Source organism: Heteronotia binoei, chromosome 8 (genome assembly GCF_032191835.1).
Source record: "Heteronotia binoei isolate CCM8104 ecotype False Entrance Well chromosome 8, APGP_CSIRO_Hbin_v1, whole genome shotgun sequence".
Taxonomy (NCBI): Eukaryota; Metazoa; Chordata; class Lepidosauria; order Squamata; family Gekkonidae; genus Heteronotia; species Heteronotia binoei.
In genome coordinates, this window is record NC_083230.1 from 26497658 (window position 1) to 26525541 (window position 27884).

Sequence of the window (27884 nt, forward strand, 5' to 3'; positions counted from 1 at the left end):
TGGAGAAAACAGGCTCCGGGCTGCTGGTGCAGGGCTGGGAAATGCGCAAAGCGATCCTTCACGAGCACCAAACACCCCGAGGGGACGCTGCCGGGCTGACACACGAGTAACCAGCACCGGGGATCGAGCCTGCCTAGGATTTCGCGGGGGGGCGGAGGGGGCACGAAGGGCATTCCGAGTGGCAGCGCGGCGTGTAAAGGCCAGCCGGCCCCTTTCGGCCTCTGCTTGCCTAGCGCCGAGCCCTCGCTTTCTTCCCCGCGGTCCCTGGCGGATGGAGCCGCCTGCCTCCCTTCTCCGGATCCCTTCCCTTCCCCGGAGATCCCCCCTCTTCTCCCTCCAAACGCGCGCCAGCAAAATGGGTCCTGGAACCGAGGAGGCGAGGAGCGGCGTGGAGGCAGCGCCGTCCAAACCCTCCTCGGCCACAAGAGCTGCTCTTCTCGGGTCGTCAAGTTGGCGGGGGAGGGAGGTACGCGGAAAGACTCCGATGAGGCTGGAGGAAGAAGGGCCACGACGAGATCCCCCCCCCCCGGCGTCAGGGAAGCGGCAGGGCCCCCCTGAGAGCAGGCGGAGCCGTCGCGGGTCTTGGGCACCGGCGCGTGCCAGGCGCTGTGCAGTCGCCGGGCTCGGGGTGGCTGGGCCTCCCCTCGGAGACAACCGACCCGCAGGCTTAGAAGGAACCCCAGCTGCTCCGCCGAGGCGACAAGGAGGGGTATTGAGCCTGCTACGGGGATCGGCTCCAGAGAGAAAAGCGATTCCCTCGGGGAAGTCTTCTTCTCTCCACTGCACACCCCCCAGCCTCGGTAGATTCTCTCCTCTGAACAGAGACTCTCCCAACAGACTGGCGGCGAAGGGGAAACAGCCTGAATCCCTCTTAGCCCGGTGGCCGGAGAGACGCGAGCTTTGGCTGGGCCTGCGGGGGAGGAGAGGACCCCAAAGTGAAGTCAAGGGGCTTCCGGATGCCGCAGCGGATTCTCGTGTCCACGCCGATCCGGAGACTGCATCAACGAACGCCATTAAAATCAATGCGAGTGGCATTGATTCTAGATAATGATATACATTCGCAGCCTTTCTCTTGCGATTATTATTGTTCCGACGGTTATCAATAATCTTATTCGAGGTATTGTTCCGATGCGTAATCGCAGGTTCCGAATCTCTGTTCGGACTGGACCCACTGATGGGCTTTCTTGGGGGGGTGGGGGTCGTGGGAGAACCTGCAGTTGAGGCCAAAGATATTCAGTCCTCCGCCGTCATTCGCTTTGCCTCAACTCCTTCCCAAGTGTCGGGATGGCGTGAGGAAGCCCCGAATACCCGCGAGCTCTTTTCCCTTTCCTCCCCCAAAGCCACGCGGTTCCCTCCTTCAGCGAGGCGCTGCCCTGGACCTGTTTACATAGCCCTTGCCCCCAGTTTCGGGAAGAGAGATTTGTACTCAATTAGTGGATCATCTCCAGGCTCAGAATCAATTGGCCCCGAAAGAGTCCCCTAATTCATTTTGATGGGTTTTCATTGGGGCCGTTGCAGAGCGGAAAGGTTGGAGATTGAGGGGGAGGAGTTGCCACGTTTCGTTGGCTAGGGTTTTGGGTTTTTGTTTTTTTTAAACCCCCGATCTGTGTTTTGTCTTGGGGTTTTTTTCCCCCCCCAAAGAGAGGCTAATCGCTTTTACGAAATAAATTTAAATCCAAATATTGGTTTCTGACTGGCTCTCATAGCCACGACAGCTCTACATTTTGCCACACGCAAAAAGGACAAACGCGTTGCCCTTGCAATCAATGGGACTTTCCTCTCCCTCAGTGCCGGTCGGTTTTTCTATCGAATCCAATGGAGAATAGGAGTTGTTTGAGACGTCCCCTCGCTATGCGGACGCATTTTTGAACTCCGCATCCGCTCGCATCAATGGGAGGAGAAAGCCATCACCCTCTTCATTGATTTCAGTGCCACGCAGTTTGCACGCGATGCGCCCGTTCGAACGAACTTTTGGAGACTTGCGAAAGGCTTCTCCTTGAGGCATTTTGGATTCCCGCCCCCCCTCCCCCCTGCTAAAGTTGTCTGGGATCTGCCTGAGCAGTGCTCCTTCCCGGGGAACTTTCTCCTTGACCACAGAGTGCCCTTTCGATCTCCAAACATCTCTTTCCGAGAGAAGTCTTAACACGTTTCCACGCCGCTGGCTCCGGAGGCCCGGCTCTGTGCGCCTAACTCGCCGGGTCCCCTGCGTCTCTCATGTAATGGTGCCATGGCGGTGTCTAAAGCCGAACCTCAAAAGCCCTCGAGGTCCAAAGAGGCCCGAGAGAAGGCGGAGGAGAGCGAGAGGAGCCGGGGCAGGAGCCGAGCAGCGGAGGCAGCCACTCTCCCAGGTGCGCGCCAAAGGAGGCCCGCCTGGGCTGAAACTGACAAGCCGACTGCCAGTTTCTCCGCAGCACCTTGTGTTGCCAAATAGAAGCCCCGGAATTGGGGCTCTTTCCTCTTCTTTAAAACGACTTTTCTTTCTCTCTGACTTTTTTTGTTTTGTTTTCTTTTTTTGCTCGCTTAAAGAACGCGATGATGTCACTTAAAGGCAAACAAGAAAATTGATCTCGGGGCTTCCGGCGCCCGTTTCAACAGATTGGGGATAATGAAAGGAGGAGGGGGGAGATCAAGGGGAAGAGGGGGAGGGGAGAGCCACCTCCTTCTCTCTGGGCGGGAGGCGACGGCTCCGGCGCCAATGGAAAGTAGCCGCTCGCTCTTGGGGGTGGGGAGGAAAGGGGGGCCGCAACTTTCCCCCCTCCCCCCTCCTAGTGCCTGTTGGAAGCGAATTGAGCAATTATCTAGTTTACCTTCTCCTCTTGGAAGTTAACGATTGGTGGGATCGTGGCTGCTGCTATTGACCCGACGCTTTCCATTGAGAGAGAGAAGAAGACGAGAGGAGGAGGAAAGCGATCGTCCGCCGTCCACGGAGCGCACAGACGGCGATGGGCCGGCATGAGTCCGCCAGGCTGGGCACGGCGGCTCCGCGGGCGGCAGTCGAGCTGGTGTGGAGGATGCTAGCGGCGGGGGCACTCGGAATGGCGGGGGCGGCGGCTGGAGCCTCTCGGTCGGGGCTGGAGGATCGGGCAGCCGCCGGGATGGCAGGATCCCTCCTTGCAGCTCAGTGACCGGGCGCACCAGGGGTCGATCCCGCCCGAGAAGCGCAGTCCGAGCCCGCCGGGCCAGCCATGGACAATAGCGGGCAGCAACCGCAGCAGCAGCAGCACCCCCCGACGGTTGCCAAGGGCCTGAGCGCGCCGGCTCGGGGCAACATGCTGAGCGCTTCCAAGCCGTTGGCCTTCTCCATCGAGAGGATCATGGCCAGGACGGCCCCGGAGCCCAAGACCCTGCCGCTGCTGCCCCACTTCTTGCAGGGCGGGGGGCCCAAGGGCGGCGGCGGCGGCGAGGCGGTCAAGCAGCCGCCGCCGCTCAGCCTGGGGGCCTCCATCCCCTGCATGATCCCCTTCGTGCCGCTGGCCTACGAGCCCTTAGCCAAGGCGGGCTCGGAGGCCAGGAAGCCCCTCCTGGACCCGCCTTCCTCCTCCTCCTCCTCTTCCTCCTCCTCCGCCTCCCTGGGCTGCGCGCTGAGCCTCAAGCCTCCGGCCGAGCTGAGCCCCCTGCAGCACCACTACAAGCTGGTGCGGCCCCGCGTGGTCAACCACTCCTCCTTCCACGCCCTGGGCGCCCTGGGCTACTTCAGCCGCGCCGCCGACCCGCCGCCGCCGTCCAGCCTGGGCCTGCACCCGGTGGCCTCCTATTTCCTGGGCTCGCCGCTCTCCGGCCCGGCGCCCGCCTTGCAAACCCCGACAGCGCCCAAGGCCTACCTGGCCGAGAGGAACAAGCTGCAAGCGCTGCAGCCCGGCCCGGACAAGTACCCGCCGGCCGCCTTCAAGGACTTGGCCGCCGCCCAGCCCCACAGCGCCGCCGCCGCAGCCGCCGCCGCCGCCGCTCACCTCCTGGCCGCCGACAAGCTGCCCTTCAAGGGCGTCGCGGCCGACTTCAGCCGCGGCTCGCCCAGCACCAAGCCCAAAGTCTTCACGTGCGAAGTCTGCGGCAAGGCAAGTGTCCCCATCGCCCCCTCCCGGCGCCCGCCGACTGGCGCTGCAGGCGAGCCCGCCCGTCTAACCGCGCCTCTCTCTCTCCCCCCCCCTCCCCCCGCTTTGCTTTCCAAGGTCTTCAACGCGCACTACAACCTCACCCGCCACATGCCGGTGCACACGGGCGCCCGGCCCTTTGTCTGCAAGGTCTGCGGCAAGGGCTTCCGCCAGGCCAGCACCCTCTGCCGGCACAAGATCATCCACACCCAGGTAGGAGCCCCGGGGATGGAGCGCCGCGGGGGGGTGGGGGGAGGAGGCTGTCCGGGGAATCCCAAGGGCTGCGCTGGCTGCGGGCTCGGTCCGGCAGCCCGTCGGTCCGTCGCCTCCACCTCCCTCGAGTTCTCCTGCTCGCGGCCATGGCCACAGGCGCTCGCTTTCCCTTCCCCCCCCCCCCCGCCGGCTCAGCGGCTGTCTGCTCAGTAGGCTCGGCCAAGGCCGCCGCGCAACAGTGCCCAAGAGCCGTGCCGCGCCACCCGAGGGGGGATCTGCCTTGCCTTTTTTCGCCCTTCCCTTCCGGATATTTCCCCCCCCGTTGCTGTCATTTGTTTTCTCCCCGCCACCTCTCCGCTCCGTGTAAGTGTCCTAGGGCCGCAAGCGAAGCACGCTTCCTCGGGAGTAAGTCCCGTGGAAAGCCCGGGAGGAGGCTCGGGGCGCAGGTGGCCTTGCCTAGAGGGTGGCAGGGTCTGAGCCGGGGAGGCCCCACAGCCGGCCCGCGGGGGTCGGGAGACCGGGGGCGCGCCAGGATTGGGGCCTACCTGCGGAGGGTTCTGCAACCGGCTCTGCGCGTTTGTTTCCCCTTCGCGGCGGCAGGAGAAGCCCCACAAGTGCAACCAGTGCGGAAAAGCCTTCAACAGGAGCTCGACCTTAAACACGCACACGCGGATCCACGCCGGCTACAAGCCCTTCGTCTGCGAGTTCTGCGGGAAAGGCTTCCACCAGAAAGGTAAGCGTGGCCAGCCAGGCCGCCCTTCTCGGGTGCCGGGTTCGGTGGGGGGCGGTTCGAGGGCGCAGGTGCAGCCTTTGAAAGGCCGGAAGGAAGCGCGGGAGGCGCTTGGGGCGGCGTTTGGAACCGGCTGGGGGAATGACCTTTGAAGTCTGGGCTCCCTAGTTCCTCCTTTGGGGTGGCGGGATCCGGATTTTAAGCATGCCGGCGAGCAGAAGGCCCGGGGCTGCAGTTTTGAGCGCTATTACTCGTGATTCTGGGACGCGTTGCCCAGTAAATGTGCTCCGCCTCCGGTTGAAACAGTAATATAAAAGCACCAGGGATTTGGGGTTTTGTCCTTGGAAAACGGGGGGGGGGGGGTTGCTCTTTGAACCTGATCAACAACCGGATTGAGGATGTTTTGTTTTATTCAACCGAAAGGATTAACATCTCGCTTACTCGGAAGTCAATACGAAAACATCCCCCAAACGAATTTAGGTTCAGGTTGTGGACCGGTTTCCGGAAGCCCGTTTATGACCTGACTGAATTCCATCCAAAACCATTCGTTCTTGTTTTTTTTCGTCTTTCTTTTTTCCCATTTGGATTTTTTTAGACATGGGAGATTTGGGGCAAGCATAGCGAAAAGGTCCTTTGCGGGCTACGCAGAAGCGAGGCGGCTAATTCGAGGGCCTTTCAGCCCCTGGAGATGGTCTTTCAGGTTTCAGCCCATTTCTCTGGATCGTACATCCCCTCCGGAAGTGTCCTGACGAACTAGAATTTACTCCTCAGCCGTCATGCTTTGGCCGCTAGGCGTAAAACGGTTCCAGGATGGCCGTCGAGTTTAGAAACCACTTGTGGGAATCACACCCGATGATCCGCTTCCCCCGAGGAAGTTCCTCGAATTCACTCCGCGGAGATACCTTTTTCGGGGCATAAAACAGATGCAGGATTTCGCTAGTATTTCGCTAAAACCGATTTGCGGGAGAGCCACCAATACACTCCCTCGAATCCGAATTCCCTTCGGGGTTTAAAGTGCGGTCCAACCAACCAACCAGTAAACCCCCCTGAGTCGTGTGTGGGGAAGGCGAGCGAGCTCCTTCCACCCTTCTTCTCACCAGATGTCTTGTTTTGCTCCCCCCTCCCGGATCTTCCCCGCCCTTTAGGCAACTACAAGAACCACAAGCTGACGCACAGCGGCGAGAAGCAGTTCAAGTGCAATATCTGCAACAAGGCCTTCCACCAGGTGTACAACCTGACCTTCCACATGCACACCCACAACGACAAGAAGCCCTTCACCTGCCCCACCTGCGGCAAAGGCTTCTGCAGGAACTTTGACCTCAAGAAACACGTCCGCAAACTGCACGACACCGCCGGCGGCGGAGCCCCTTTGGGGCTGCCTCGAACCCCGGGCGAGCCGGAGCCTCCGCCGCTGCTCCACCACCCTTGAGCCGCCCCGACGCCGCTCCTTCTGCATGCGCTTCCGAAGCGGCTGCCGCGCCTCTCTCTCGCTCGCCGAAGGCGCTCTAGTTTCTGGGACTGCTGGAGAGAGGCGACAAAAGGGGGTTGGGGAGGGGAGGTGCGGAGCGGGACACAGAAACTGGGACTCCCCTCCCTCCTGGACTTAGGGGCGAGGACAGCATCCCCAAAGCACATTATCCGGTTGTATTTATTGTGGTGGGGAGGGGGAGGCCCAGCTTAGAGGGCGCCCGGTGTTGCCAGATCCTGATTTCAAAGAATGAAAGGGCCCTTCTGCCGCGACGCCCCTCCTTCGGAGCGATTCTTAAAGCCTCTTAATTCGAAAGGGCTGCCCCCCCCCCCGCCTTGGAAGACGCCTCGGTAGTGGGTCAGAACACGCGCCTGTACGCAAGTTGGGGCCTTTCGCGAGCTATTTCTGTATCCAAAGGAGTCTCCTTCTTCCGAAAGGCCTCTCTCTGGTTCCAGAAGTCCAGCGACTGCAGGCGCACACGGTCCAGGGTGTCAACCGAGGCCTCCTTCTCCGAGTACGGGAAAGCCCCGGAAGGAAGGAAGGAAGGAGGCGCCCCTGAAGATGCGGCGTCGAAGCCCCGCGTTCAAGGCTCGAACGCTCCCGATGGTGGTTCGGCTGACACGAAAAAGCGCCTTTGAGGATCTGTCGCTAATGCAGAGTTGACGGCACTCGGTGACGGGTTCGATTCGCATTGATGCCAAGCAGGGAGGCAAAAGCCATCCCGAAGACGGTCCGGCGCCGTCTCTAATAGAAAGACCCCCCCCCCCCGCCCCTCTTGAAGGGGTGTTCCTTCCCTTCATGTCACTCGACTGCAGCCCAAATACACCCTTCGGGATCTCCCGCGTCTTGATCCGTGCGGTACTCGAGGTTGTCCCTTTGTTCCAAAGATCGCAGCTGCAGCTCGCAGGACTCGCTTCGCCTGGAAGAGCCTCGCCTCAGAAGGCGTCCTGAAATCTCACCCGTTTGAAAGGGCCGGGCTCTCCCCCCGCCCCCTGATAGAAAAGCGACCCCCTTCCCGGTGCTCTGGAAGGCCTCTCCCCTCCCCTTTCGCAGGGCCATCCCAAAGAGCAGAAGCCTCCCTCGGTTTCTCACCTCGAGGTCTCCTATTGGCAGAGAATCCCCCAACGCACCGACAATCCGTCTACAGCCTAGACCTGGTTTTTCTTGAGCGGGGCGTTGAGTCACTCGCGGGTTACAGTCCACACCCCTGCCCGGGCTCCTTGGCCAAGTGGACGCGTGTGGGCTCTCTCCCTGGACGTGCAGGCTAGACGGAGCGTTCGCCGTAACGTGTGAACGTCCGATGCCTCCTGCACAAGGGGGGCAAGGGGCCAACCTTCCATTCCGGATCTGGCAACCCCGGGGCAGCTCTCCCTCGGCCTCCGTAGCTGTACATAGTGCTCCCCTTCTCCCTCCCCCCCCCCCGCCGCTCGCGTGGACTGACTTTGCCCGCTGATCGGTTTCCTTAACCCCCCCCCCGACTCTCCCCCTCTCCATCCCGCGCCCCCCACCCAGCTCTCCCCCGCCCTCCCCCTTCTCGGGCCATCCTGGCTCGTGTGGACAGGACCGGTTTGGGAACGGATTTGAAATTCCCCCTTGTATTTCTTTCTTTTTTTAAATTATTATCATTATTATTATATTGCACGTGAAAACCCTGGATGGACTTGGTGGATCTGGTGGGGGAAACCAAGGGCTGGCTCCCTGCCAAGCGAGCCGCAGGCGGAGGTGGGGGGGAGGTCGGGATCGGCGCTGAGCCCGGGAGGCCCACTTGTCTCTCCTTCGGGACGTTGGCGCGGAGCAGCGCGCAGGGACTAGCCGAGCCCCGGGAGGTGCTTCTGGGCATCCCGGCCAAGGGAGCCGTTCCCCGAGCGCCGCTCCCGGGGGTGGGGGGTGGGAGGTCAGTCCCTGTTCTCTGGATGAGGGCTGCGGGGCTGGCTGAAGCTTGGCTCGTATTGGCGAGAGGGAACCACGGGGAGAACTGGGTGGGCGAGAGGCGGCCTGCAAAACAAATAGAGGCGGACTGGAGAGAAGGAAGGAAGGAAAGCAAAGCAAGGCAGCGGCGAGAAAGATCCCCCGGAGGGAGTTGGGCATCTGCTGCGAAATCGCTTCGCAAAACCAAACCAAACCAAAAAAGGGAAAAGGTGGTGGTGGGGGGGATTGCCTGGGATGCTGGGGCACAGTTCCCCGGAGCGATGAGGCGCGCCCAGGCGGGCACCTGCGGGGTCTCTGACAATCTCATGGCGCCCCACGCTGCACTTAGTGGGGAAGGGGGCACAGGCGGTGGGTGCCTGATATTTGGGACGCCCAGATTCGGCGGACCTCAAGCGGGGGTGGGGCGGGAAGGTGGATCGGGCGCCCCTCAGGCCCTTTCTCGGGGCCGCGTCGGTTGTTGCTGCTTGCGATTCGCTCGCAGAAAAGAGCATCGGCTCCTTCCCCCCGGGGGCTGCTAGTGAGACTGGGGCGCTGGCCATGGGAGGCGGGGCTGGGGGGGCGCCCCCTCGGAACCGGGACTTTGGCGCGGCTGAAAGTTCGTCCTGCGGCTCATTCACTGAAAGGGGGGAGGGGAGGGAAGAAGTCCTGGCGGAGATCCCAGGCTTCTCGCCGACGGGCCACAGGCGTCGAAGAGCCGTCGAAAAACTTCTCCATCCCTTAGTAAACGCGCTTATGAAGCGACTCTCTCTGCAATGGTGCCTCTCTTTTGTGGGGGGAGGGGAAGGAAACCCTGAAGGAAAGGGGCTGGAAAGACCCCCCCCCCATCTCCTGGCGCCGACATCTACTCGGGAGTAAGGCCCATCCGCCCCGCTAGAATCCAGGCGCTTTTCGCTGCCGTCAGCAGCAGGCGTGGGACTTGAGCGCAGGCCAGTAAAATGATTCTTGGTCTCCAGAAGAAAGAAAGGCACGGAATTGCTAACAGGGAGACCAGAACAACCAGGAGCCGATTTGATTCACTTTTATTTCTTTTACTACTAAGGAGCAACTAACAGTACTTCTTTGTTACATCTGTATTGCCCTGGGTTCGGGATTTTCTTTTTTAGGTGATACCCACCGATAACCTTCACCCCCCCCTCCCCTCAAGGGGGGAAAAAGACATCAACGCAGGAGAAGCAATTCCTAGTAGATCGATTATAATCTGAGAGGGAAGCGCCTGGTGGTCGCCCCGTTTCTCCCCTCTCTTGGAAAGCTAAAGAGCCTACCAAGCTCGTGGGAGCCCGATCCAGGCTCCGGACGCCGCCGCAGCCGCGGGCTGTGGTCTGCGAGCTGGGCTCTGTCCGGCTGCCAGCCCCCGACCACGCTTCGGTCAAAGGTCTCCTTAGAACCAGATGTAGCGTTTTTTAAAAAAAAAAAATCCAAAGGGTTTTTTTTTGGGGGGGGGGCGGTGTGATCAGGCCTCGGATTCCTTGGGAGCTCACAGGTGCGCAGCTCTTGAACCTTTCCGAGAGTTCCACCTCCTTGTCCATGGAATAGTAGGTGCAGCTGCATGTCAATCCCTGGATGAGCTCCACCACCTATTTTTTGACAAAACGGCCGCTGGGTGTTAGGAACATCTCTGTCTGCAAAGCAGTTCACCGGCTGGGGCAGGATTTGAAACCGATTTGGAGACTGCCGCCCGAGCAGTCCCGGGCAGGTTTGCTCACAGAATCTCCGGGACGGGCTTACTCCCGGCTTGCGCTGGGATTGCTACTGAACAAAGATCCCAGGGCTGAGCTGGCCTGCAGATCTCGGGGCGCTGCAATTGACTGCATCCCCCTGCGCGGAGTTACTCGCTTCTCAGGCTCCGGAAATCCGCGGATTTAGGATTGCGCTGTAACCATGCAGTCCGGCTCCCCGTGTGAACCGTGTCAACTGGGCACGGTTTAGGCTCTGGACAGCTCCGGCGAGTCTGTAGCTCAAGCGCTTTGCCTCGCAGAAAGGCCCCGGTTCGATTCGTTGCAGGGAGCTGCGTCGGCAAAGCAACGAATCAGACGCAGCAGACGGCAGCTGCTCTGAACTTAGCCCCGGGACTTCCCCCCGGCCTTATTCTCAAGTAAGTCAGTGTACTTAGGAATCGCTGGTGATATTATAGCTGACCCTGGTTTTGGCTCGGTGGATTCCGTTTTTACGGAGCGAGCAATCCGAAGCGGGTGAGGGGGAACCGCGGAGTGCATTTGGAACCTTTCCCGTTTGCCTCTCTCTCTCGACGGGCCGTCGTGGGTGCGGGTTCTGCATAGACGGGATTCATCAATCACCGGGTGGAGAAGAACTGCTTTGCCTCGGATGCCCACAAATTGGGCAGCCCCAGCCCGGTTGCCAAAGGGGGAGTGACGGAGCCGGAGGAGTGTTGGAGGTCAAGAAAGTGACAGGGGGGAAGCTGAATCAGAGTCGAAGTTGGAGGAGTCGAGGAGCGGAAAGGCAGGAGAGCAGTTCCCTTTTTGACTACCGCGCTCGATCGCTCTTTCGACGGACTTGCCCCAAAGCCTCTCGTAGGTGCCCTTAACTGGGCGCTCCGGTCTCCCATGCCGAGGTGGCTGAAATCTTCGGAGCGACGCCAGCTTCAGATCTACACCCTACCCATCCAGTTGGCCTGGGATTGGTCATATTTCACCAGGCAGAAGTTCAACAGATAGAGCTTTTCTTGGTCGGGAATTTCGAAGAGGCCGAAAGCTTCGGCTGGAACAGGAACCCTAAAAAGCGCCGGTGCCCTCTCAGCCTGCGCTCCTTTGGCAGTTACGGGTCGTGATTGGCTTGTGCTGCCGTCACGGCGGGGGTGGGGGGGGGGAGAACAGCCGCGCAGGTCAGCCAAACGCCAAGCAGCCGGGAGGTGGCCACCGTCGATTCCCTCTACTGGCATTTCCTCGTCCCGCAGGGTTCCTGAGCAGCCCTCTCGGAGCGGTCGCGGGGGCTGTCGTCCCGATCTGAATTCCGGGAGACGCGATTGCCACTGAATGGATTTAACCTGTTTTCCCGCTAGGTTTGCAAAGCGGCGGGGGGGGAGGACTCCGGCACAAAGGCGAGCCACACGCAGAAGGTCCCCAGGTCTCCCCTGACCCGTTATGCCTGGTAGAAAGGAGGAGGTGGGGCTGCTCCAACAGTCAGAGTGGACTATTCTGCCCAGTCGTCTAACTCCGCAAAGTCACCTGAAAGTACCTTGAGACCCATTGACCGTTGATGTCTGGGGGTCCTTTTTCCCAGACCTTCTCTCAAACGAACGGAGCTTTCACATGATCTGTGAAGGGTAAATTCCCTGATTTCAGGTTTTCACGGCTGGTAACATCATTAGGGTTTGTAGAATCTTTCGGGCTCAAGTGCCGTGTTCTACTGGAGAAAGTTTTCCTTCCAGACGTTTCGTTCTCAGCTGCAGAGAACATCCTCAGTGCTCCGGCTGCAACGCCACTGAGGATGTTCTCCGCAGCTGAGAACGAAACCTCTGGAAGGAAAACTTTCTCCAGTAGAACACGGCACTTGAGCCCGAACGATTCTACAAACCCTAATGATGTCTGAACAAGCTAAAATGGGGGTGGGGTGGGGGTCTCTGCAAGAAACCAAAAGTAGCAGGAAGTATTTTTTTTTTAAACGGAAATGATCGATACGTTATGTCAAAACGCAATACTTTTTTTGCACTTATTTTAACTCTGCCCCCATTCTGAAAAATGGAATTACTGTATGGGTTGTTTTTATATAAAAAAGTGACCACTAGTGAAGGAAAGCTATTTGCAAGGCCGTATTTCAGAACGAAAACGCAGGCCAATTCTACTGGAGGCTTGCTCATCAGAAGCTTCCTGCAATAGAATCCTAAGAACACTTTCCCAAATACACAGAATAGCTCTATTAGTTGTACTCCAATGGTGAATGGCAACGCTCTGCGGGTTGAAATATCCTTGGGCTAAATGGAAACAAAGGGGATCGTTCAGTTTTGGGACACTTCAAATGTTTTTTTTCCTGAACAAGGAAAGGGAAGAAGCCAGCGTACAAAACCTAGCATTCCCCGTGAATGCCCAGACGGCCTCATTGTTTCTCCATAACTCTGTGTTTTTCAGACCAAGCCACTGAACATAGCCCCTGTTTGCAGAGGCTGTGGCTCATTGACAGAGCGTTTGCTTGACAAGCAAAAGGTCGCGGGTTCAATCCCCCCGCATCTCCAGTCACATGATGCGCAAAAGACCTCTTCCTGGAACTCAGTTTCATTGCTGGACCAATGAGGCAGCTTTATATGTTCTCCCCAATGAAAAACTGACAACGATCTCTTTACAAAGAACTGCTCTCTAAGCTACCATTGGACTATGTGAGTAATCCAATAACTGCATGAATCAGGGCCATCAATAGACTATTTGCAGCCTGGGACAAATTATCGAGCAGATTTCTCTCAGGTGGGAAAGTATTTCTGAGCTATCCCTCCCTAGTCAGGTGATTTATGCTTCTAGAGCTGGTATCAAATATTGGGTTGAAAGAAACCCCACCCTGTCAAGTAACATCATTGCTCACTGTATCATCAGGTTTGTGAGGTCAGAAAAAAGCACCTTAAAAATGCTCGTTCCTTCACCAAGATGGTTCCTTAGAGCCAGTGTATTTTGTATCACATAACCAATGTTTGTTTTTTTTTAAGAAAAGGCCCCCTGTGCAAGCACCAGTCATTTCAGACTCTGGGGTGATGTTGCTTTCACAACGTTTTCACGGCAGACTTTTTACGGGGTGGTTTGCCATTGCTTTCCCCAGTCATCTACGCTTCCCCCCCAGCAAGCTGGGGACTCATTTTACCGACCTCGGAAGGATGGAAGGCTGAGTCGAGCCGGCTACCTGAAAACCCAGCTACCGCTGGGGATCAAACTCGGGTCGTGTGCAGAGTTTAGGACTGCATTACTGCAGCTTTAACACTCTGCGTCAGGGGGCTCTCTCTCTTGTTTTGGGAAGCTCTGTATCAGTTTTTTTCCTACCCATACCAGCCCCTGATTCCTATCTATTTTGATGTCTACTTCAAAAGTTGCCAACTTTTCCAGGCTCCATTCTGGTTTCAGTGGCAGTAGCCTAAACGACAGAAATCAATTAAATGAAATATTCTTTCCCAATCCATAGGACTGGGAAAGAACTGATTTGAAAAACTTCAGTTGCACATATTTGTGCACCGTGTTGCTTTCACGTAGGAAGAGAACAAAGAGCTCCACAGTAGAACATCGGCCCGGCCTGCAGACTTGGATGGACCAATGGTCGGATTCAATATGAGGTACTTTCATGTGACCACTAAACAACAAGGCCAACTGTACAGGAAATGCATGCAACTAAGATTCATATGCTGAATCAATGTCACGATGACCTAATGCTGGGTTTTGAATAGACGGCAAAGTGAATAAAACAAGAGTCGACTCCAGTGTGTTGCTTAAAAGAGAAAAATACTTTACTAAAACATGGGGTGGGAGAACTTTGACGAAAATAAAGAAACATACATACTGAGTTTCTAGAGCTCTATCTTGACGGCGGCACGGCTAAAACAGTAACGGCATCTTCTTCTTCGCAAAGAGAGAAAATGCAATGGTGAAATGCAAACGACAAATATATCGATCAGTCAATAAACAGGTCAAAGAGCACTTCATTATGCTAACACCGCCCACAATGTTCCCGGGCAAACTTATGTCTACTTCTGATTGGTTACAGGTTAGCTAGGTCATTTCCTTTTCCTTTTTATATGCAACATGCAATTTAACTCTATCATGATTGAAAGTGTGGCTAATTTGTCGATATATTCCAATACCTAATGATATCGGTGCATTCTGAGTAAAGTGTTTGGGGCCTCCATGCGTTCCTCCTTTTTGATTGCCGTGCAATATAATTTAAAGTTCAGGGTTGAGGGGGAGCATTCTCAGAAACCACCCCAGCAAGCGCTTCAGTTAAAGGGAAAAAAAAATCGTCCAAGTGAAACTAACAGCCTTGTCCTAAAAATAACCATGAGCACAATGCAGCCAGCATTAAGCACTTGGAAGTCCCATTCAGTTCAGTAGGAAAAATTTGAGCACATTTGTAACTCTCCCATTAAAATTGCTGGAGCCTGAAAAGTGCTTCACTAGACTGATCAGACCCTCTGGTACTTTTGAATGAAATCAAGGGGCATTTCCTCAAAATAAAAGTGTGTCACGTGACAAAGCGCACCCAGAAGGTAAGTCCCTGTTGGTTTTTAAAATGGGACCAAGCAGAAAAGGGAGAAGTGCTGTGCTTCAGTAGCAGAGCATCTGTCTGGTATTTCTCATTAAAAGGAACAGGTAGCAGGAGATGTGAAAAAACCCTGCTTGAGACTTCGGACAGCTGCTGTCAGTCAGAAGAGAGCATACTGACTTTGACAGATAAATGGTCTCAGTATAATGCAGCTTTCTTTCTTTCTTTCTTTCTTTCTTTCTTTCTTTCTTTCTTTCTTTCTTTCTTTCTTTCTTTCTTTCTTTCTTTCTTTCTTTCTCTCTCTCTCTCTCTCTCTCTCTCTCTCTCTCTCTCTCCCTCCCTCCCTCCCTCCTTCTTTCTTTCTTTCTTTCTTTCTTTCTTTCTTTCTTTCTTTCTTTCTTTCTTTCTTTCTCTCATCTTCTCTTTTTCTCTCTTTCTCTCATCTTCTCTTTTTCTCTCTTTCTCTCTCTCTTTCTTTCCCTCTCTCTCTCCCTCTCTCTCTTTCTCTCTCTCTCTTTCTTTCTTTCTTTCTTTCTTTCTTTCTTTCTTTCTTTCTTTCTTTCTTTCTTTCTTTCTTTCTTTCTTTCTTTCTTTCTTTCTTTCTTTCTTTCTTTCTTTCTCTGCCCTCCCTGAAAACAGGCTCAAGGCAGGATACAGCATAACATTATAACAATAGTCATGTCAAAACTTTAAAACATCATTTCTGGTCAGGAAATCAATAAAGATGGCAACTTTCAAATGTGCTGTACTTGTCCTGTTTCAGAGTTTGTTGATATTCATGTGAGAGAACACAGGCTGGTTTAAAGCCACTTCCCAGTAAGTGCAAATAAATGGTAAAAATAGGTAATCCCACACAAATAGGTGTAACAGGGAAGAACTTGTGTCTCCCGTTGATATTGCTCATATTGCAGTGGAAGAATGACACGCTTTCAGTTATAAGCAGCAGAAACTGCAGATGAAGGAATTTAGCCTTTCATGAGAAGAACAGAGGTCCACTCCCACAACCACATTTCCATGCAATTCCTTCTGGTTGATCAGTCCTCTAAGGGTCTCACCTGGCCTTCTTCTCCATCCTTGTGATCAGTTCTCCTCTCCCAAGTTGCTTCCACCACCAAGGCTGAGAAGAGAGTTAAATGAGGTCTGTTTCTGGCCAGAGTTGAGCATTCTGGATCTTGAACTTGCTTTGTTGCTAAGCATACAAACCACTTTCTTGTTAGCCCTCTCCACATTCACATGTGTGCACCAGTTTGTAAAGAAGAACCAGGGTGTTTTTTGTAGCAAGAACTCCTTTGCATATTAGGCCACTCATCCCTGATGTAGCCAATCCTCCTGGAGCTTTCAGTAGGCCCTGTAATAAGAGCCCTGTAAGCTCTTGGAAGATTGGCTACATCAGGCATGTATGGGCTGATATGTAAAGGAATTCCTGCTACAAAAAAAGCCCTGAGAGGAACCAACACACTTTCACCTTTAAAATGAAACTGGGGACTGATACCTGGATAGTTTAAATCACATGTTCAGCTGTACAGGCATTTAATGTAACAGGAGAATTACTCAGTGTGTATATAAAGAAAAATCAAGCCTATACTGTACACAAAGGCCAGATTCACAAGCCATAGAAAAGAGAAAGAGTCCAATAACACCTCAATGACTAACACAATTTGTTGCAGGGTATGAGCTTTTGTGACTCATGAAACCTGATACCCTGCCACAAATTGTTTTAGTCTATAAGGTGTTACTGGGCTCTTGCTCTTTTCTACTGCTATAGACAGACTAATGTGGCTACCTCTCCTGATGCATCACAAGTTATAGTTATTGCATGTACAATCTGTGAACAGGTATTGGTCCATATTTTATTTTGTAAAGAGAACATGCACTGTTTTCTTTTGTGTGTGTAAAACTAAGTGTTTTATATGCAGGTTTCATGTGCATTCACTGTAACTTGTGAACGGGCTGCTATTTTCAAAAATTTCTACTTCAGAGTGATCTGGGTTGATGTTAATTGTTCTAGGAGGAAATCAGTTTGGCTGCAGGGGCATAGACTTTTCAATTTCCGGGGGGGGGGGGGGGGCTGGGGCCCAGCCAGAGACATTTGATCTAGTGACATCATAGGGAGGAGCCAGTGACATCACAGGGAGGGCCTCCATTATCACTACCTATGAATTTATGGAGAAACTTCCTCCCCATAAATTTAGGGAACACCCCCCTCCCTCAGCAATGCCCATGGACCGGGCCAAACCCCCAAAAAGGTGGGAGTTGGGCAGTGGAATAACACATTGAGTAAGATGTGTAAATCACAGTAAATTGGCATACAGATAATAAAGCAGTCAACAAATGTGAAAACTGAGTTGGAGCACAGTGGCACCTTTAACACCAACAAAGTGGTGTCTATAGCCCCTTCATGTCTATAGCCCCTTCACAATGCCTTCTTACCTTTTGATATTTTTTCAGACACTAGCATTTCTGAGGTCACACACTCACACACACAAATATTTCTCTGACATGAGGCAAGGATTTTTTTTTTTTTGCTAGGGGGTAAGATGGGGTATAAACTGAGATGAGGAGTAGGAAGGAGTAAGATATTATTATTGGATTTATATCCCACCCTATACTCTGAATCTCAGAGTGGTCACAATCTTTTTTACTTCCCTTCCACCACAATAGACACCCTGTGAGGTAGGTGGGGCCAAGAGTGCTCTTACAGCAGCTGCCCTTTCAAGGACAACTCTTACGAAAGCGACGGCTGACCCAAGGCCATTCCAGCAGCTGCAAGTGGAGGAGCAGGGAATCAAACCTGGTTCTCCCAGATAAGAGTCCGCGCACTTAACTACTGCACCAAACTGGCTGTCACCAACTACATGTTGGGTTCAGCATATGCTACTGTTTATCAAGGAAGCTGTTGATACCTAAATCATTAAGTTTTCACTTATACTCAGAAATCAAACTCATTTTATTTCATGTATTCAACGTATCCTGCCCTACCCACAAAATGGGCTCAGGGTGGCTCACATCATAAAACCAACAGCTGCAAAACAATAAATAAGAGCAATGATTAACAGCAAAAAAAAAGGGCTCATATCAGATCAAATAAGTGTGTGTGTAATCTAAATGAAACAGCGTACATGCACGCAAAAGCTGATGCCCAGAATAAAACTTGGTTGGTTCTTAAAGGTGCCACTGACCTCAAAATCTGTTCTGCTGTTTCAGACCAACATAGTTACGCCACCTGAATCCATTAGAAAATTTTTAAAGGCCTCTGATCTTCATGTCCACCCACACTCAATCTCACTCCCACCCCCCAAATGTAAATTGGAACAAAGCAAGTATACTGAATCCTCCAAAGAGAGCCTGCAGTCTGACTGTTGGTACATTTAAAGTGGGTGTAGCCAGCCAGGCTTTATTTTCCAACAGACACCAAACTTATAAGGATTGATATGTGCTGGATATCAGTACTTTAGTAATTAATCCAGAGAATCCAAAGATACAACTGAAAACTGTTGCGGATCTCAATTACCTTACAATGTCAAGGGTCCTTCAACACTCTAGATCGGCTGGATGGATGAAAAAAATAGTCACTTTTCCTACATCTCAGAGAGGTCTTTATCTCATGTGTGCTGCGAGAGCTATGCCAGGAAAGGAAGTTACTAGATCTCCCGACCCCCTTGACTCAGGTCTGCCAATGTATTGATTTACCCAATTAGAGCTTACCAGCACTGGTTAATATGCATATTGACACCTATCCTCTGGCAGGAGAAGTTTCTCCATCCCTCTGCCTAATTCATTTGTGTCTTTTTTAGCTCAATTAGCATTTCTAAGAAGCTGAGGTTGTAAAGTTATTACACCACTGACTTTGCAGCTCGGAGGGAAAATCACACATAGACTTTATCACCCCATTCATGCCTTTGAAGCCCCAAGTCCTGTGTTGATTGCCTGGCGGGGGCTCAGCCCCCGCTGGGAAAATCCAGTGGGGGGGACTTGAGCCCTCAAGCCCCCACTAGTTTACGCCTATGTTTGGCTGCACAATGGAAGTGGGAGAATGCCATAATGGCAATTGAGATCACCTCCAGCTTAATTTTAGATCTGAGATCACCTCCAGCTTAATTTTATGTTTTTCTTCAGTTTGAGAACTGACAAACTAAGCAAAGTAAGGAAAATCAGTGTCTGCTGTTTAGTGGCAAGCCTTAATATTATACTGACCCTTTAATTAGAGATGGAATGAATGAAAGACACTCCATTTTTCCATTTAATCCTTCCACTGGGTCATGTCAAAGTCGCGCACATCTTTTAAATATGCAAAACTAAATACATTTAAATCCTAGTATTTCAGGATTGGATTTCCTGTGGTTTCATTTTTCTGGAATTTGGGCTTAATTTGGGACAGGGTTCCTTGAGGCTCAGTCATGAAATATATAAAGTAATCAAAACACTGTGTCTCCACATGTGCTTCTATGCACCAGGGTTTAGGAGAGGAGAGCAGGCTGGGGATAGGGCATGACTTTCAGGTAGGTCTGAGTCCTGACACCTATCATTTAAGAAAAGAACGATTCTTTAGAAGTGGCTGGACAAAAGTAGTATTTGCCAACATTCCACTATTCATGTTTTGCGGCTTCCCCCCCTCAGTAAACGATCACAGTAAATGTCATCAAAGAAGTATCTGGGGAGGGGGGCGGGGTGGAATCAAGATCACCAGGAGATGATGTCTCTGTAAAGCACCATGCCAGCAGAAAGATGTGCTGCACTCAAAGCTCCTTGGAGGAAGGGTAGGGTAGAAATGTACTAGGTAGGTAGGGAGAGAAGTGAAGTTTGTCCTTTGCCAAATCAAGATGAAGAGCAATTCTGAAAAGCCTCCCAAAGTGCGCATTGTTCAGGTTTGCATGAAGCAGGTGGGGCCCTGATTGTTTTCAACGTGGGCGGGTATTCAGTGTAAGGAAGAAGCAGTGCATTTGCAGAAAGCAGACGCCCTTGAGGCCAGCCACAGGCCCACAATAATAATAGGATTAGATATGCCATTTTGAAAATGTTCCATCATAGAATGGTATTTATTAGTGCAAGCCAAAACAGGGAAACAAAGAGAGCTTGTATCTTGGGAACAGAAATACATCCTCATTCCTGGCAGAGGTGGGGGAGAATTTAGAGGTCTCTGGGGAAATGGTATTCATAATGGAAGGGGTACCTTAAGACTACATAGAAACTACATAGGTCAATGAACTTTTCAATACTCCTGAGCTGCTTATATATTTTAAGTGTACATCAGAGGCTGAAGGGAGGTGAATGAGAAATCAATAGTCATTGTCAAAACTTGGGCCTACCGATATCTTGTTTCATTCCAAGATGAAGATTTTTGTGTATTTGTTCATGCTGTTTCTATCCTGCCCTTTCTCCAATAAGTTTAGTTAAATGTATTTAGGATACCAATTTCCCCCTTGCCACAGCCCTTTGAGGTAGTGGGAGATGGAGCTTGAGCAAGGCCAGCCAATGAGAAGGATTAGAATCCAGTCCTGCTCCAACATATTGGTTCTTCTGAAACTAACGTTTATAACCAACTGGAATGATGGCCAGACATGCATAAGGCTGGCCAGTAGACAAGGCCCACATACGGAAAGGCTGAGATAAACCTGACACATGAAAGTGTTCATATGCATCTTTGTCAAGAAGTAATTTATTCTGTGTTCAATGGGATTGGTTCCCCAGTAACTCAGCATAAGATCCCCATCCTAAAATCTTATTCCTCACTTCCTCCTAGTTTTAGGTAGGCTAAAACTAAGCACTAAGGCAAAGAATAAAAAGGTTGCTATGTCTAGGATGTATGAGACTGAACTACAGAATTCTTTAGAGAAATGCAGTGATCTGTGAATGAGTCATGCTTGATGTAAACAGACCTCTTGCATTAGAACAAAGACCAACAAAGGGGGGGGGGGCGACAAATTGGGTATGGAGTCCATTGTATTCTATGGGACCATAAGATAGAATGGCCCATACGGGGGCGTCATTTTTTAATTTTGCCCCCCCCCCCCTCAAAAGGCATGTAAATCCAGTCCTGCCAATAAAACAGTAATATGTGAGAATGTCTGTTCATTATTCTATTGCTAAAAAGCCTGGGTCAAAATGAGGGCATTTCTTGCATGTTCCTCTAAGGTCTGTGCATTTTTGTGTTTCCCCTCTACCATCTTAGATTGGGAAAGCAGCACTTTGGATTAGGATCTTTTTAGTCAGTGGCATTAACCCAGTCTAAATCACCCCACCCAGCTGTTTTTTGCTCCTTGGGAAAGGCCCAAGCTACCAGGCCCAAGTATGTCTACTGGGTGTTTTTCCTTCACAGTGCAAATGGCTTCAGGGACTGAATTATGTGTTACATTTGGATAACGGCTTGAAGAAAGTGTTATAAACTCCTCCCACACAGCAGCTCTCCTGATCCAATTCAACCCCCTCCCCCACCAAATGATTTGGTGTCTGAGAAACACCAGGGGAGCTCTGATAATCATTTTCGATTTCATATCATTTGGTTTAACAACAAGTTATGTGATCAGAAACTCATGGAATTCCTCTTCTGCATAGGGAAGAAAAACAACACAGGGACTTTGGGCATGTGAAAGACTAATAATTTATCATGGCATTACCTTTTACTTTGTTGGATCCCGGTAGGAATAGATTATTATCACAGAGGTGGTATACCAAGGTAATATATAACTTTGTGAATAAGCAGCATAAACTATGGAGGTATTATTATTGGCAATTTACAGTTGCACTAGTAGGATTTCATACAGTGATTACTTACCCAGGTGGGATGAGTAGCTTTTGCTGGAACTTTCAAAAGTGAACAATTGACAGAGTCACATGCGCTCTCCTGGATGCTGAATGTGATATTGAGATGAAATTTACAAGGTCCTCCTTAGTGGATTTGGACAACAGTATGTATCTATTCTACCTATGATGCTACCTGCTGTGGACTCAGGTGTGTGTACTATGGAGCTAAATCAGGAGTTTGTGGACAGGGAGCTTCTCTGAAGATTAGATGATATGGCAGTATTTATGACGGGTCTGGTCCATTCCTTGATCCTAGGAGACCCTGCGTAATTACAGGTTAGTTCATTTCATGTCTTTCGCTGGAGTAACAAGACAGAGGGCACTCTGGGGGAAAAGAGCATCAATGCGGTTGGCTGTACCCAGAAATGGAACTAGGTCCCACCATACAAAGCTGATAATAGATTAGTTTCCTCTAGTAGTGCTTTTCAGGAGAATTCTTATTATAGATAGCAGACCTCAGAGCTTTCTTATCTTGTTTGCCATAGTTCAAGGAATCATTGCTTTTCAGCTTTGTTTCAGATCCAACATGGTACCAAATCTCTATACTAGGGTTCCCTACATTTTTGAGTCTGTGAACCTTTTTGGAACTTTGAAACAGGGCAGTGGGCAGGGTACTACCAGAAAATGGCTGCACTGGAAGGAGGACCAATCACAAAACATTTGCCATGGATGGACAGGTAAAAACAAAATAATGACAAGCTTCAAGCCAAGCATCCTCAAGGAAGGCAGTTATTTCCAAAGGGGTGCTATCTGCAGACACAAAGGTGAGGCCTCCTGGACTCTTCTGAAGCACCTTTGCTTCAGTGAGATGGAGGATAGTAAGAATTGGCTATTTGCTTTTGTAATAGGGTGTTTTTTGGGAAGTAGCAAATAGGATCCAGGAACTACATTGGTGGGCACCATGCTGCTCATGGGGAACATGTTGGAGAATACTGCTATACAGTTTGTCACAGAAGTGAGTACACCCCCTCACATTTTGTAAATATTTAAGAATATCTTTTCATGTGACAACACTGAAGAAATGACACTGGGCTACAATGTAAAATAGTGAGTACAGCTTGTATAACAGTGTAAATGTGCTGTCTCCTCAGAATTACGCAACACACAGCCATTGATGTCTAAACTGCTGGCAACAAAAGTGAGAACACCTCTAAGAGATAATGTCCAAATGGGGCCCAAAGTGACTTTGTACTCCTCACCTGGTTGCCGCCATACACACTTGACACCATCTGAACCAAATAAGTTTATCTTGGTCTCATCGGACCACAGGACATGGTTCCAGAAATCCATGTCCTTAGTCTACTTGTCTGCAGCAAACCATTTGCGGGCTTTCTTGTGCATCATCTTTAGAAGAGGCTTCCTTCTGGGATGACAGCCCTGCAGATGGTTCAGATGGTGTCAAGCGTGTGTGGAGGCAACCAGGTGAAGAGTACAAAGACAAGTGTGTCTTGCTTACAGTCAAGCATGGTGGTGGGAATGTCATGGTCTGGGGCTGCATGAGTGCTGCCGGCACTGGGGAGCTACAGTTCATTGAGGGAACCATGAATGCCAACATGTACTGTGACATACTGAAGCAGAGCATGATCCCCTCCCTTTGGAGACTGGGCCGCAGGGCAGTATTCCAACATGATAACAACCCCAAACACACCTCCAAAGCGACCACTGCCTTGCTAAAGAAGCTGAGGGTAAAGGTGATGGACTGGCCAAGCATGTCTCCAGACCTAAACCCTATTGAGCATCTGTGGCGCATCCTGAAATGGAAGGTGGAGGTACGCAAAGTCTCTAACATCCCCCAGCTACGTGACATCGTCATGGAGGAGTGGAAGAGGACTCCAGTGGCAACCTGTGAAGCTCTGGTGAACTCTATGCCCAAGAGGGTTAAGGCAGTGCTGGAAAATAATGGTGGCCACACAAAATATTGACACTTTGGGCCCCATTAGGACATTATCACTTAGGGGTGTACTCACTTTTGTTGCCAGCAGTTTAGACGTTAAAGGCTGTGCGTTGCGTAATTCTGAGGGGACAACACATTTATACTGTTATGCAAGCTGTAGACTCACTACTTTATATTGTAGCCAAGTGTCATTTCTTCAGTGTTGTCACATGAAAAGATATACTTAAACAATTACAAAATGTGAGGGGGTGTACTCACTTCTGTGACATACTGTATATCAATTTATTGCATTTGGCAGTTGGTGGCAATTAGACTAGACATCTTATCCTTTGAAAAAGACCAAGCATCAACAGTGGGACATGAAAGACAACTAACTATTCGACAGGCATATGTATCTAAAACAGGACCATAGCCAGGCTTTTTCATTTAGTGGGGCACATAGTCAGGGTTTTTTTGTTTAGGGGGGGCTGGGGTGGCACAGCACATTGAAGACCTGATTCTGAGACTGGCTTCATGTCTCTATGCCTGCAATGGGCTGCCTCGTTTGGTGGTCCTGGCCGGGCCCTCGGTGCTGGAAGGCAGTCCCATGCACTGGTCACTCACTGCCCAACCAGTGGATAGAGGAGCAGTGGTGTGTGCTTGCAGCCTCAATGGTGCCCAGCCCACGTCCTCCTCCATGGCCTGGCTGGCTGCAACTGGAGGCAGAGAGGGAGGGAAGCCAAGCCAAAGCAAAGCAGCAGCAGCTGGGTGAGCAGAGGGAGGAGCAGTGGCAGGGGCAGTCCCTTTCCTCCAGGCCTGTCAGCACCAAGTGGAGCGCACCACCATCGTCCTTCTCCCTCTCTCTCTTGGCTGCAGTGATGAATTGGAAGTCAGGGTTAGTAAGCAGTGTTCCCTCTACGGTCAGTTAGTGTGAGCTAGTCTTAACTCAAGGAAACCGCCCCAGAACAAACTAATTCATGCAGTAGCTCACAACTTTAATTCCAGTAGCTCACAAAGTACAACTTTTGCTTACAAGACTCCACAGCTTAGAGGGAGCATTGGTAGTGAGCAGTGGAGCCGGACCCTGGCCTTGGTGTTAAAGTGGTGGGGCTGGAACCCTGGGGGGGGCCCACCATAGCTACAGTTTTGATCTACACTGTATATTTATTGAACTTGCATCTTTGCATAATACTTAATATAAATTCTAATGTCTTGGCTGCTTGTGAAAAAGCTACTTCACTGGAGAGCCAGTTTGGTGTAGGAGAGCCAGTTTGGTGTAGTGGTTAAGTGTGCGGACTCTTATCTGGGAGAACCGGGTTTGATTCCCCACTCCTCCACTTGCACCTGCTGGAATGGCCTTGGGTCAGCCGTAGCTCTGGCAGAGGTTGTCCTTGAAAGGGCAGCTGCTGTGAGAGCCCTCTCCAGCCCCACCCACCTCACAGGGTGTCTGTTGTGGGGGAGGAAGGTAAAGGAGATTGTGAGCCGCTCTGAGACTCTTCGGAGCGGAGGGCGGGATATAAATCCAATATCTTCCTCTACCTCACAGGGGGTCTGTGGTGGGGGAGGAAAGTAAAGGAGATTGTGAGCCGCTCTGAGACTCTTCGGAGTGGAGGGCGGGATATAAATCCAATATCTTCTTCTTCTTCTACTTGAATCGTTTTCTGTTTAAATTTTGAATTAACTGATAACAAGAGCAAAACCAATGTTCATGATATGCTTTCTGGGTCCATCTCCTGATTAAGGCTCCCCACCCAGTCAAGGCTCCTAGAATGAATATAGTAATAATATGTAGCCCACTTTTTCTGATGATTGGTGCCTCAATAATATAATTTTACACTTCCTCAGAGCAATGAACCCAGTGTTCTATTTGTTCAATTCCAATATGCATATTCAGAATCAGAACTTAATAATATAGCTCAAAGCCAGCCACAGACCAGTTAAATCCATTAAAAAAATCATGGAAAATTGAATTGCAATTAAAAATAGTCTACAGTTTCAAAGAATTTTAAGATTTTATGATTATACAGCTGAGTTGCAGTTATATGGGGGAAATAAGGCAGAGTAATGCTTCAATTCCTCATTTCCCTTGTAAGACAAGGCCTTCCTGTGATAATGACAAAGCATCTGAAGAGCTTATTAAGCAGATTTTTACTCTGAACGGCTAAACAGCTGGGTAGTTGGGCACTGTTCCAAGCTTAAGAAGAACTGCTAGTTTGATTGTTTTTTTTGGCTGGACACTGAAAGAAATTGGAAGGGTTTAGAAATTCTTCCTGCCTTTCTAAGCAGTACTATGTCACTGGGTTTTCCTCCTCTTATAAAAATTCTTCCTGCCTTTCTAAGCAGTACTATGCCACTGGGTTTTCCTCCTCTTTTAAAAATAATTCTTTATTTTAGGATATTTAAACAATTAACAACCTGAATGCAAACTGAATACCAGGATAAGAACATAAGAAAAGCCACACTGGATCAGGCCAATGGCTCATACAGTCCAACACACTGTGTCACACAATAGCCAAAAAACCCAAGTGCCATCAGGAGGTCCATCAGTGGGGCTAGGAGCCCTCCCACTGTGCCTCCCCCCCCCCAAGCACCAAGAATACAGAGCATCGCTGCCCCAGACAGAGAGCTCCATCTATATCCTGTGGCTAATAGCCGCTGATGGACCTCTGCTCCATATGCTTATCCAATCCCCTCTTGAAGTTGTCTAGATGTAACATACATCTGGTTGGCCATTAGAAGAAAAATACATTAAAATACAGCAGAAGATGGATTTAGCATATGCAATGAGATAAACAGTCCGTATGATACAGTTACATAACATAGTATGAACAATATGAGACTATTCAAAAATTCACATTCATCAATCCACTAGAAAGTAAGATATCTGGTAAGGTGGCTGGAGACACTTCAAGAAGATAAAATATAACAACTACATCAGGGTTAGAAAGCTTTGAACAATTGGATCTGTTAGAGTAGAAATACTCCTATCATTCATATATTCTAAGACAGACCACCAAAGACAGAGAAATGAAAATTGGTAGTGAGGATTATTTGAACACTGTAACTGGTCAGATATTTTCTCCATGATAAAGAAATTCCAGATGGTCTTATACCATTGTGATATTGATGGAGTATCTTTTTTTTTTCCCTTCCAAAAAGACGCCAATGTTGCTTTAGCAGCAGATAGTAAAACAAGGATTAGGTCGTAGAATTTTTTGAACTATGATCGACTTCTACTAGGTCAGGAGCTTCATGTAAAATAATATTACTGATTGGGCCTTTGGCTGAAGAAGATCTTCGGATCAAAACTGGTTCTGCCATTGTAACTTTGATTGCATGCACGATGCCCATCAATTGGCTACTGTGAAGGATATTCTTTCAACTTGCAAGTAACATTGTACGTAACATGACTAGGCTACTTTGAAGACAGACGTTTTGGTTAGGCCCACAGACCGTTCTACTTAGGTTTATACGACTCTCTCTTTATTTGTATTAAGTAGTGTATGAATGAATATAAAATTGAAATATTGTATGGTGCTTATGTGATTTATTCCTAATACAGTGCAACACAGTTTTTGTTCTGATTTATTGATGTTATAACACTGTGGATTCTTTGTTTTATTGTATTTCTGCATAATTTCCAGCATAAAGGAGAAGTGGTAACATTTATATGGTGTAATTGTGCTGGTGTCAAGTACAACCTTGACATAATCTTAAAGGCAAGAAGCCTAATACTAATAGCTTCAGAGGTAAGTGGTTTAGAGAGCCAGATCTTCTCTCAGTATTGATTTGATGTAATGGTTTCACTGTCCTTTTGCCATTTGGTTTGATATGGCAAAATAGGATCATCATCAATGAAAAGTAACATGGAATAAATTTTAGAGATGAGTCCTTTACGTTGAAGGTTGCCATGATTAAGTCAAAATTAGTTAAGTCTCTTTTCAAAGCTGCTGTGACTGATGGCGTTTTGAGCAAATGTCTGGTCTGAAGGTAATTGATACCACAGGAGTCATGTGTGAGCCATGCTCTATCTGTGCTTTTTCTAATATGAAGCCCTGGCATGATATATCATTTCATCTCTCTCTCTTTTTAGGTTTCTCCATAAACCAAAAGATGTATGGTCCCTTCTGGGAAGGAACTATGGCTGGCCAAGGAATGACGAAATAGGCAAGATACCTGGAACTAGCACCTTTCATTTCCTGTCCCAAATCTTCAGTGTGATTTGTAGAAATTCATTTTGTGCAAGTTGGGTTGATCTGTCATTTGGAGAATTCTATACGACATCATCAGGATAAGCTGAGTCCAAATATGATCATTCTATGTGGACTCAATCTACATCTTTAGTAGAATATGGGAAAGTAAATAGATTAACCAATTGTGCTGACTCATAGGCCATTTTCGCACTGACCTTTTACTGGCGCGACCACCCTCCTCACGCCGGCGGATCTGCAGGGATTTCGCACAAGAAGCGCCGGCGCACCCAAAAGAGCCGGCTACTTCCGTCGCGAAACCCGCTCAAACGTTTTCCTGCTTCTTGGCGGTTTCCGTTTGAGCTGGTTTCGCGACGGAAGTAGCCGGCTCTTTTGGCTGCGC

The 27884-nt window shown here is 50.3% G+C and overlaps 1 protein-coding gene across 1 annotated transcript; it reads left to right on the top strand.

The window, feature by feature from the left end:
• The first annotated feature begins 2713 nt into the window (after positions 1-2713).
• On the top strand, positions 2714-6509 carry FEZF1 (FEZ family zinc finger 1). The gene is made up of 4 exons (XM_060244549.1): positions 2714-4055; positions 4170-4304; positions 4905-5037; positions 6180-6509. The coding sequence occupies exons 1-4, from the start codon at positions 3186-3188 to the stop codon at positions 6461-6463; spliced, it is 1422 nt and encodes a 473-aa protein (XP_060100532.1). The 5' UTR covers positions 2714-3185; the 3' UTR covers positions 6464-6509.
• The last annotated feature ends 21375 nt before the right edge of the window (positions 6510-27884 follow it).

Coding starts and splice junctions, on each gene's coding strand:
- FEZF1 (XM_060244549.1), top strand. CDS start 3,186: ATGGACAATAGCGGGCAGCAACCGCAGCAGCAGCAGCACCCCCCGACG. Junction 4,305..4,904: donor ACAAGATCATCCACACCCAG/GTAGGAGCCCCG, acceptor TCGCGGCGGCAG/GAGAAGCCCCACAAGTGCAA. Junction 5,038..6,179: donor GAAAGGCTTCCACCAGAAAG/GTAAGCGTGGCC, acceptor CCCGCCCTTTAG/GCAACTACAAGAACCACAAG.